The sequence below is a fragment of the Stenella coeruleoalba genome (assembly GCF_951394435.1).
Source record: "Stenella coeruleoalba genome assembly, chromosome: 17".
Classification (NCBI taxonomy): domain Eukaryota; kingdom Metazoa; phylum Chordata; class Mammalia; order Artiodactyla; family Delphinidae; genus Stenella; species Stenella coeruleoalba.
Genome location: NC_137163.1, coordinates 23,776,599 through 23,789,183, shown reverse-complemented (window position 1 = coordinate 23,789,183; position 12,585 = coordinate 23,776,599). Strand labels below are relative to the sequence as shown.

The window sequence follows — 12,585 nt, the reverse complement described above, 5'->3', positions numbered from 1 at the left end:
GGGCAGGAAGTTACCCAAAGTAAGTAAAGTTGGGGGGGGTCGGGGCAGGCCATGGATTAAGACGTTTCAGTACCTAAGTTAGCCAGACTCTGTGGAACCCTAAAGGCAAAATATTTGAATTTGATCGAGAGACGAAAAAAAAGTCTCTGCACGTATTACATTTCCTTGTATTATGTTTTAAAAATATGATATCTCTCATTTTTAAAAGTAAGTTAAAGATCCATTAACTTCTTTTATGAACCTAACCTACCTTCATTGTTAGAAAACTAATATATGTAATTTTAATACATAAATTTCTCTTGCTACAATTCAGCTGTCTTGCTAGAAGCATAACTGACTTCATTCTAAGTTGTAATCTCTCCATTAAAGTTCATGGTACTGCAGGTTAAATTTATAAAGCTTAGGAATAAAAAATAACACCTAAAATTAAAAATCACTAAAGTCATTTGACATTTTCAAGTGAAAACTTTTGATAAACATGTGTGATGGATAGCTAAAATAGAATAGTAAATAGTATAAATATTCTTCTGTACGTCAAGTGTTTAAAAAGGACACAGAATATATGTCACATGTAATATACGCAAAAATATATTTCAGCTTTTATATTTCATATTGTTTTATACACAGCATTATCAGTAATTCTTACTTTTGTAATGTTCTTTTGCACTAAATTTTATGTGGTCATATATATTTATAATGGAATTAGTTTGTAGTTAGGTATAGAATAAGTCTCTAAAATATATACAGTTTTTATCTCTAGGGTACTTAAACATATTTTTACATTAAGGTTAGCACTTTATTGAATCCTTGCTCATTACAATTTTTCATATAATTTTCTAGGGTGAGAAAAATCCATGTAAAATGTTTAGCTCTGTGATTGACACAAAGAAATCACTCAATAAATGTTACCTAGTAGTAATACTGTTATTAAACAAATTTTTATGTTTCTTAATTAATATGTGAAAATGATTGAACAGCAAATTTGCTAAAACTGAGATTGTTATCCCTGTAATATCTTAATTACTTAGTCATACACATCAAAAGGGCATAATAGCTACCTTGAGTTTGAAATGATTTTCAAGACTTTTTATTTTTATGTCTGTTTCTGATCATTGAAGGATCACTGATACATACTGAAATTATTCATTGAGATTCTCCTAGACATTAAACTAACCAATTCATATAATATATAATAATATTTAATGATTACATGTAATATGTATATAATCCACTATATGCTTGCATTATATTACTTTCTACAATAAACAATTCTAAAGTGATAAGATAGTCCATGGTATATCTTTATGATCTTGCACCTATAAAGAATGATTACGTAGCTTTGAAAGTAAAATGTGAAAGGAGTCCATTGTACAAAATAACTTTTAGCAGAAACTAGAATATATTTTGAATTCTGTTTGGCAGATCTGGAAAGACAAAAGAGAATTTCCATTGTGTGCTCCACAGAATACAGATGGTACCAGTTTTATCCTGATCAAATTTTGAAAGATGGTTATATGACTATTCAACTTAGTATACACTAGTGTTTTTCCAACTTGTTTCACAGAACGCTATTCTACTCATTTGTTTTTATAAATGTTAAGAAACATGAAAACAAAGTTCTATGAGATGAATTTTGAGAAACAGTGACAAGAAATTCAAGTGTATGATAGACAATAATGAGGAAAAATAAAAATATATTCAGCTAGATATTAATGGGGAAAATTTTCCACAGAAATTTAACACCTCGCAGCTTCAGCTTCGAGAAGTTTAAAAGCATTTCTGATAAATGGTTAAGAGCTCTGAAACTCAATCAAAATTTGTGAAACGGGGACATCACCCTCCACAGTTTTAAAGTGTATGGGCTGAAGTAAGACAGCAGAAGTTTGTAACAACAGAGAAGGTCTGTGACGATCACAGATGACGTACATTTATCAATTATTCTACATTGGATTTGCAATTGGAATTGCAAATATTCTACGGCTTCACTCCACAGTCTGATTCAGGATTGTAATTGGGGCCAAGAATTCTACATTTTAGCAAATTCTCCAGATGATTCTGATACATGTGGTCCACTATTGGCAGTTTGAGAAACACAGAAAAGTGCACAAATATCACTAATAAATAGAGATCTCATAAATTCTAGTATACAAGGACAAAGTCTCAGGAAACTTTAAAAAATAAAGAAAATAATTATTAGTAAGTGATTATATGGAGGGAGATGAAATGAAAATAAATGAGATTCAGACATTAGGTTCATCCTGCAAAAAAAACAAAACAAAACAAAAATACAGGTGTAAATTTAGAGGACAGGCTTTTAAATTTCAAACTAAGTTTTCTGAACTTCACAATACTTACCAGTTGGCCTTGACAGTGTTATTGGCTATGGTTAAATAAATAAATGCTTGTAGCTACTCCCTCTGTAAAATATTACATAGTGTTGCACATGGTGTGGTAGGACTAATGAAGCCTAACCCACATGCCCACACACACACCCCAGAGTCCCTGGAACCTGTGAATATATCATATTACCTTGCAAAAAGGACTTTGCACATGTAATTATGCTTAAGGACTTTAACTTGGGGAGATTGGGTCTACATGGATAATCAAGGCTAATCTAATGACATAGGCCCTTAGAAGCTAAGAAATTTCTCCAGCTGAAGTCAGAGATGTGTGGGAAAAGAAGGTAGTAGAGAGATGCACTAAGAAGGGAACATCAGAGAGATTTCAAGTATGAGAAGGATTCGTTTCACCAGTGGCTAGCTCACAAATGTAGGTCTTACATGCAAGGAAGAGAGAGGCCTCTAGAAATGGTGGGCAATAGATCTTTTCCAGAGCCTTCTGACAAAAGCCTAACCAGCTGACATTTTTATTTCAGCCTTATGAAACTCTGAGCAGAGGACTAGCAGAGACGACCAGGACTTTTCAGCTACAAAACTGTGAGATAATATATTTTTGTTGTTTTGCTGCTAAATTTCTGGTTGTTTGCTATGGTAGCCATAGGAAACTAATATACATGGTAGAAGATACCCATCACAAATCAATACCTGAAGATGTTCTGCAGGATGATGACCAATCCCTCAGTACTACCCAGCTGCCTAGTACCTTATATTTTAAGTCAGGATCTCCCAAACATACATTGAAATGTCATGAAGATATATGAATCCATTTTCACTGAAGCAGAAAAGACAGAAATTTAATGTTGTATATGTAGAAACAATGGAGAGCTATGAAAATATTTTTGGCAGTATTTCATGAAACTTGACAGTCAAACCAGAAAGTATGGCAATATTATAATACATCTTCCAAGTTCCTACAATTTCAGTATACTTAGTATTCACTGAAAGAATAAACTAACCTAAAATATCTTTATACTTTGATGAACAGAGTGCAAGTTTTCTATTATGGAGCCTTTAATAGAAAACTATTGTATTACTAACTCCTTCAATATTACCAAAATTACACTTAAAATTAAACCTTTGTGTTTGTAGTGTTTTAAACTATGAATTAAGTTGCCAAGATAAAAATATTCAACTATTGTGAAAGTACCTTCAAAAATAATGATTATTACTATCACAATGGAGGAAAATAAGTCTTGGAATGCATCCTCCCCTGCTAGAGAAAGACAGTTCAGAAATGTATTAGGTAGAAAATAGTGTTCAAAACTGCTGTGATATGGCATTATTAAGAATATTAAAAAAGAGAAAATATTTTTACTCAACAGTTTGCTAACAGGTATTTTTTTCCTAGGGAGAAAGCACTAGATGAAACTTTCAGTTTAAAACTTTCCCCACATGCAAACTGTTAATCTGTATACTAAAGCAATTCTATTTTATATATGATTGTTTTCTAGTGTGCTCTTTAAACATATTATATTTTGAATTATTATGTGCTTTAGAAAGTAACCACCCCTGCTACATATCTCTTATCATGATGTTACATCTGGTGTGGTGCATTTCAGTAATATGGACCTGGGGAGGCGAGTTGAATTCTGTTATGCTATTCCTATGGGTAAGGAAGGGACCCTTCCCTAAACTAGGTGACATTTTATTGTCAAGTCACATAGAGAAGAAATTACAACTACATGACCTCAATATGAAGCACTTGAGAACAGGTTATTTTTACCTTCAGATTTTTTTACACTTTAAAAAGGGAAAACAATACAGATTCTGTACATTTTTAACACCATCAGCAGAGCCTGTGGTGTCACCCAATTATGAAACAATAATTGTATAGTGAAACATGAGTACCCACACTATGTGGGATAAATAAAGATTATAAATGACCTCCAGTAAGTTCAGGTTTTGATACTAAGTGAGCTTGTAGCAAACTTCCAGATAAAAAACATCAGTTTCAAGTGCTTCTTTATTTTCCTCTTTGTGGTTAAGGGATTATGGATCTGTGGGACTGGAAATACTGGTTTAAAATGAAAAATGTCAACTCTTGTCTCTTAATAGAATTTTCTCTTTATTCTAACTTGCAGAGAACACAAATGACCAGTTTATTTTATGGCAGAGAGGCAAAGAACAGAGGAGAATAGGGTGGAGTCTGTGATGCCTGAATCTCAAATCAGGCCTAGTTTCCTTTTACTCTCAGATTCTGTTCCCTTTTATTAAGGTTTAAACCTATAGAGATGCCATGGTCTCATCTCTAAGAAGATTTAAGGGCAAGATTTTCCTCTGTCTAGGCACACTGCAATGAAACATTAAAGCCTACTAATTCTAGCTTTTTATTATATATTGATGATTATTGAGAAAGTGAATCTTGGTATAAGATTTGATGTAGCAGGATGAACTATAACTTCTGTCCTGGTGATTTTTCTTCTTTTTTTTACCCTGGAGAATTTTGGTTTTACTACATTGAACTGGGCAGTGGTCCTTTTATATTACCATCACTTACCTTCATAGTATACTTTAAATCCATGAGCACTAACTGCAAAATCACTGGTCAAACGTAGTGAGAACACAGATTTGGTACTTGTCACTGGTGGTGGCAGATGGAATCCTGTTAACCTGAAACATAAACAGAATTAATTATTAGCTATAGACATTTTTCCTAATAGAGTTAAAGAGTATTAAAAGTCATTTTATCAAATCCCTAAGCTTTGTATGTGTGGTGTGAATTAACTTATGACATGTTGATTAGAACATGTCACTCATCGGAAGCAATTGCTATAAGTATATATAAATATGTTTATGTGTGTGTGCTATTACTGTTTATCATGTCTATCCCATATATCATCTATATGAAAATATTGATCAATTCAAACTTTGGGAGGTAAGTTATGAGATTATGGGTCTGTGCATATTTTAGCTGTTGATTTTAATAACACTTAGAAGACATTTTTGTTGAATTTTCCTGACAGTTTAAAATATATATGAGTGGGAAATATTTCAGGAAATTTAATATTAAAGGAAGAGATGTGATCTAAATATGAAATCTTGAAAGTAAAATGTCTACATGTGAGAAGTGATTTTGTTTTATCAGATTCCAGGAAGTTCTATTAAAATTAATAGTTGCAAATTATTTTAGGTTAATAATGCATAAGTTTACATAACAAATATTTGATATTTTTGCCCATAATTTACTACTTATTTTTCTAATAAATTATTGCATATAATAAGCTCGATTATATAAAATATAATTTACAATTGACACTTAATAAAGCAGAAAAGAAAAATTAAGAAAAAGCACATTCATTGGATATAATTTTTATAAAACTAATGAAGATGAATAACTTTAAAAATTTTCTATGAATTGCCTTTATGTAACGTTCTCATTTTTTTATTCTTAATATGAGAGTAAGGATTGAGAATTTTATGCAATGGAATTATATTATTTTTTAATATACTTGCTATTTTTGCCCAACATTACATAGGTAGAATTAGTCTGTACTGAAATTATCAAATATTTTTATTTCTGAATAGCAGTAGTTCTCGTTTGTCTCAGGCCTACTTACTCTAAAAATGTATTAAGAACCCCAAAAAGATATTGCGGGCTAGATCTATCAATACTTACGCTATTTAAGTGTAAACTGAGAAACATTTTAAAATGTGCATTAGTAATATCATTTTAAAATATCTAGAATAAATCCATTATGTGTTGACATAAATAATATTTTAGTATTAAATAGCTATCTTTTCCAAAACAAAAAACGAGAAGAATACACTGTGCTTTATTTTTGCAAATCTCTTTAATGCCTGTCCCATTAGTAGAAAGTAGCTAGATTACCATATCTGCTTCTTTATTGAATATATTGCAATATGTTATTTTGTTTGATGGGTATGAAGAACCCTGATCTCACTTAGACATTTAGTTGTAAAAGGGAAGAGTATTCTAATAGCTTTTGCTTGTAAAAGTGGTTATTCTTCTTTGATACTACATAAAAACTTGACTAGTTACAATGTTGAATTCAAACCATATCAGCTAATTTTTTTGCACTCTGTAACATTAAAATCCTTTGGTTCACCTTGTCCTTGCAATAGATTGTATTTACTCATGCATTTTTCAACATTATGCATGCATTGGTCATTTGAAATACATTGGTTCACTGAGTCAGAGAGATCTTCCAAATATTAATACACTTCATTATAAAATATTTAAAACTCACATTTTTATTTCTATTGATCGCATCAGAAAAATCTTTAAACTTGGGGAAGCTCTAAAGCTTACAGTGGTGGATTGAAGTTTTCCAAAATTCTAATTTTTTACTTGAAAACTCAGACTTTATCGCTAACAGCAAATCCTGTCAGTTGTTTTCCTTGAAGTAACAAGTCAGGTTCATATTTTTCGGAGGGGCAGGGGGGAAATAGATACCAAATGCCTAAGTGTGACTAACCATAGTTTATCTGTTAATCATTCTTTCAAATAAAAAGTTTGTTCCATGAAAAAAGTGGCTAGTTCAGCTGATAACTCAAGCTATTTTTCCTTCAGACACCATCATATTTTAGTAGGCATAGAAAGGTTTTTGTTTGTTGTTTTTTCATTTTTTTCCACTTTGTCGCACAGGTCATTAAAAAGAGGAGTATTACAGGGTGGACATTTAATGACATAATTAGTTATAGCTTTAGCAGGAACATTCTTAAGTACAATTGGATTTTTTTTTTTTGGCACTGCAAGTGTGTGGCAGTAAAGAATACAATAACTAATGATTACTAGTACAGTTTGAAGTCACTGACTTGTGTTAATGCACCAGCAGTTTTATACCCAGCATTACTTTTGTGCATGAGGGCAAATGCCAATACAGAGAAAAAGGTGAATAATGCCTCAACAGTATTATGGAAATAATTTTGATTTCATGGACCCCCTGAAAATGTCTCAGAACTTTCAAGGATACATGGTTCACATTTTGAGAACCACTGTTGTATAGGAATCTACTGCAATAAATATACCACAATTCATTTATTCACTCACTGTTGATGAACATTTGGGTTATATATACTTTGTTCGTATGTTTTCATCAACATCCTTATCAAAGTCCACTCTTGGGACTTCCCTGGAAGTCCATTGGTTAAGACTCCACGCTTCCACTTCAAGGGGCGTGGGTTCGATCCCTGGTCAGGAACTAAGATTCCCACATACCGCACGGTGAGGCAAAAAAAAAAAAAAAAAAAAAAAAAAATATATATATATATATATATATACAGAAAATACAGAAAAGTCTATTCTTAAACACTTTCACAGCAATTTTCTCTAGAGTATATAAGCATTTACAGCTTTAAATTTTCCTCTTTTTGCTGCATAAGCTACACCCTGCAAGGGACCTAGTCAAACTTTTTCTATATTCCTTTGTGATTTCCTCTTTGTTCCATGGTTAGAAATACATCGCTTAAATTATAAACATATGGGTTACTTTAGTTATATTTTGTTACCAATGTGTATCTCATTTACATTATAGTCAGATAACATTTTCTCTATGAATTTAATCCTTTGAAATTCATTCAAATTTGCTTCATGGTCGGATATTGTAAATTTTTATTATGTGCCTAGTTTTCTTATAAAGAACAAGCATATTATTTTCCTATACTTAATCCAAGTTATCACAAACTTAAACAACACCCATTATTATCTCACAGTTACGTGGATCTAGGCAGAGCATAACTCAACTGATTCTCTGCTTAGAGTCTCGCAAGAATGGAATCATGGTGTCAGCTTGGCTGCATTGCTTTCTGGAAACTCTGCAGTTACATCTGCTTCACTTCCAAATTCAGCAGGCTATTGCCAGAATTCAGTTTCATGAAATTGTAAGATTAAGGTCCTCCTTTCCTTGCTGGCTGTTAGCTTGGGGTTATTCTCAGCTTTTAGAAATTGAAGGCATTCCTTGGTTTGTGGCCCCCATCCTCCATCTCCAGAGTCAGCAATGGCAGTCCAAGTTCTTCTTATTCTTCAGATATCTGTGGTTTCCCCTTCTATCTCATCCCTCTGCTGCTCAGGCTGGAAGAAGTTCTCTGCCTCTTCTGCCTCTGCTTTTAAATGCTCATGTAATTAGATTGTGCCCAAATGGATAATTCAAATATCTTCCTATTATAACATCTGTAATCTTAATTCCATTTGTAAAATTCCTTTTGCCATGTGATAGAACATATTTGCAGGTTCTGAGGGAACCATTATTCTGGAATCATTATTCTGCCTACCATAATGGGTATATATCAGAGGCTAGGTGCAGTCCCGGACTCCTAATGAAACAAATTAGTTTTCCATGTCTTAAAACTTTATATAAATAAAATCATATAATAAAATTATTCTGCCTCTGGCTTCTTTGACTCAACATTACCTTTGTATTATTATAGCAGTAGTATGGAACTTAATTTTCATTGCTCTATAGGATTCCATTTTATGAGTATACTTCAATTTATTTATCCATTCTATTGTTGGTGGACTTTTTTTTCCAGTTGGTTCTTTTATAAATAATACTGCTATGAACATGTGTTACATGTTTTGTAAGCATTTATACATATTTCTCTTGAGAATATACCTAGTACTAGAATTTCTGGGTAATTGGGGAACTAATGGGTTGTTAAATAATTTTCTAGATTTTTTCAACATTATTTCTTGATATAAAGATGTAAAAATAAAGTATTCCCCACTTTAAATGCTCAGAGTATTTTTTCAGAAAAATAAGAAACATTGTCAGGGAAAAAAAAGGACAAATGATTTTGCAACAAAAAAAGTCTGAGAACCTATTTACCTTATAACCAGACTATTATGATGTTATATATGATATTATACTATGAAAAGTGGCCTTCCAAAATTGCCTGGGCTCTAATCCCTGGAATATTTAAATATGTTACCTTGTATGACAAAAGGAACTTTACAGATGTGATTAAGTTAAAATCTTAAGAATAGTAAATTACCCTAGATTATCTGGATGGATCAGAGTATTCACAAGGGTCCTTATCAAAGGAAGGTAGGAGGATCAGAGAGAGAGTAGGAGATGTGACAATGAAAGCAGAGGTTTGAGTGATGCAGTTTCTGGCTATGAAGCTAGAAGAGGGACACAAGCCAAAGAAGGGCAAGCAGCCTCTATAAGCTGGAGAAGTCAAGGAACAGATTTTCTCCTAGACCCTCCGTAAGAGATGCAGTCCTGCTGACACCTTGAGTTCAGCCCACTTAAATACATTTTGGACTTCAGTTCTCCAGACTGCAAGATAATAAATTTATGTTGTTCAAACCACTAAGTTTGCAGTAATTTGTTGCATCAACAGTAGGAAACCAATGCATAGCTCTCTTTTGGGCTTTGAAATACACATTTTTAAAAAGTGTCTAAAATATTAATTTATTATACAAATGAAAATAGAGGTCCCATGGAACCTAGTGACCACTGTAATTCACTGAGACTCATGTTGATATCATACAAAACAAGTAGATTCAGAGCTTATCAGTGCAACATTTATTTGAAAATAATGTTTTGAAAACCTTTCTATATAGGTAAAACATGCAATTTCACCCTCAGATTAGAAGGCATAAGGGACTGGGAGATATTAAACAACTGGATCAAGTTCAAAATAGGGCCAGGTCTAAGACTACAACATACTGTTTTGTCCCATTTTCTAGTGAACACCCTGTTTATCCTCTCATTGTCTTTGGCACATTTATTAAATCAAAATATTAAATATTTGAACTACTGATATACATACAAATTATTTTACATGCAATCTCAGATTTTTATACTTGTTCAGATACATTAAATAATCCAATATTTTTAGGCAATACTTAGAACCTTTTACCATTAAATTTTCCAAAATGATAGAGGACAATGTGAAGAATTTTTCCCACTTATCAAAAGCAAGTTTTTTTCCAGTTATCCTTAAATACTCAGTATGTAGTGGCATGTTGTATAATGGAAGATTTAGTTTTCTTTTTCACTTCAGTAAATGATGGAAGATGTATGTTTTTAAACTTATTTTCATGATAGTTGTACCATTATGAGGATTTACAGTAACTTGTTTTACTCCCTCCCATGATACATTACTTGATTGATCTGAAAATAAACTTTAAGTTATGAATCCCATTAGTTACTTTTCTTTACAAGACTTCATTTTATAATTTAATATTTATGTGTGATTATTTATTAAGCTTCTCTCTTTCTCCTTTGGGCACTAAACTTCCTGAAGTCAATGCTTGGAACTCAATAGTTTATCACCAGTTCTTCATGCAATGCATTCCATGTAAGAGGCTCTCTTAACATGGTTAAATTAATGAACTGGAATGATAGAAAAATGTGAAAGCCATCATAATGCTTTCTTTTTCAAACCAAAAGTTTGTTCTTTGAACAGTGTTTTCAAGAATCATGAGAATGTAAAGAAATGCCAATTGTTAAGAAAATCCAAATAGTCTATTTAGAGACTCTTGTTCAGAGTTATTTTTTACCATGTTATTAATCTCAAGAGTTAAAGGGAGACCATATATTTTATGTATACCTATTTGAAATATCTTTTAGGATATAACTATATAATTTAAACATTTATTTTCCAGGTAAAACTAATATGATTTTTATCTTCAATGTGAGTTATAAATTACAGTAGTTAAATATACATGTATTTTACCTGAATTTAACACATTTTCTATGTACTGTAAAAGCATAATATTTTATGGATAAGCATAATATTTTTCATGGAATTCAGATATTTGTGAAATTTAGTTTTTTATATATTGTTTTATACCTTATCAATTATATTCCCTTCTTATTGACATATGATAAATTTGCATAGTGAATGACATTTTATGTTCCTTTTAAAGAATACCAGAGTGTAATTTTATTTTCACTGAATTACAATTGAAGAAATCACAGCTCAGAATTGATTAGTAAATTGTTTAAATCCATACAGCTGGTAGGCAGTGGAGCAAAGATATAAACCCATAACTTCCAACTCCAGTCTATCTCTCTCCTTATGATTTTCCCATAGGGGAAATGATTTTTCCATGAAGGGCAAAAATGCATATTTAGTCCATCTTTTTTTCTCCACAATGCCCATATAAATTTCTTAACAAATATGTGAAATAGATAAAAACTTGATCACATGATAGCTTTAAGTAGTTGAGGCTGGTAAAAAACTGTGTCATAATTATGAAGTCATTGAATTAAAGGCCTGGAAATTAATGGAGAACCACTGCCTGTACATGTTGATACCTTTATGGCAAAGGTTACCAGTGGTTAGCAAAGATATTTCCTGACTAGGAAAACTAAATAAGAGTAGCAAACAGAAATGTCAGGGGAAAGTCCTAGATGATGCAATGTTAATGTCCTTCAGATATTATTTTTTATAAAAGTTAAAATTTGAGGAGTAGCCAATAAAGTATTGAAATATATTAATTTTGCTATGTAGCTACTTTGTTTTATGACATCACAACAATCAACATTTTCTCTCACCATAAATTTGATGCTTAAAAATGCATGTAAACTCAGATTAAAGAACAATAATTTCCCTTTAATACATTTAGTTTCATTAAAAATTCAAAACATTTCCTCTATTTCACATTTGTATTGGTGAATGTTTCGTCATGAACTACTTTATGGCCATTGTTTCAGTAAGTTCTCTCTAGTGACAGGACGGCAGAGCATGTTGGTTGTTTTTTCATCTTACATTTAATAATTTCTAATGTATAACCGCTACTCTACCTTTCCCCTAATCCCGCATGCACCCCTAATCATATTTTAGCATTTTGTTACTTACTAGACAAAACATTCATCAGAAGCTGTGGAATGTGTTAAAATTCACACACTTAAAGCAAGTGGTCCTATCACTTCTCATGCCTGCTTTTAATAGATGAAAACATTCTTGAAGCATTTCCTCTTAAAAAGATTCAGAAACATTAATGATATCTCATACTGTAATGAGTAACTAGTTACAGAGAGAATTAAATGATTAACTTGTAACTTTATATAATGACTAATATGAAAAGTACTAAAATAATTATTTGGTAATTAATGCAAAAATGATAGAAATTTAAATTACCAGAAAGTCATTTAAAATGTCAATGCATATGCTTTTTAAATAACAGGCTGTTTGTTTAAGATCTTCTTAAATTAATGGCAATAAATGTGCCATTTTATAGCTTAATGTAACAGAAACCCCTAAAACATCAACA

At 31.7% G+C, this 12,585-nt stretch overlaps 1 protein-coding gene and 1 long non-coding RNA gene across 4 annotated transcripts in view; one reads left to right on the top strand and one right to left on the bottom strand.

The window, feature by feature from the left end:
- LOC307175823 overlaps positions 1–2,937 on the top strand; it is a 30,611-nt gene extending 27,674 nt beyond the window's left edge. The window contains exon 3 of the long non-coding RNA XR_013824498.1: positions 2,876–2,937. This is a non-coding gene — a long non-coding RNA (uncharacterized lncRNA). The remainder of the gene's footprint in view (positions 1–2,875) is intronic.
- CSMD3 (CUB and Sushi multiple domains 3) overlaps positions 1–12,585 on the bottom strand; it is a gene marked incomplete at its 5' end in the record, with an annotated part of 1,071,061 nt that overhangs the window by 926,002 nt on the left and 132,474 nt on the right. For all 3 annotated transcript variants that reach the window (XM_079901374.1, XM_079901375.1, XM_079901376.1), the window contains one exon: positions 4,897–5,009. In XM_079901374.1, coding sequence (XP_079757500.1) covers positions 4,897–5,009 — 113 coding nt within the window. The remainder of the gene's footprint in view (positions 1–4,896; positions 5,010–12,585) is intronic.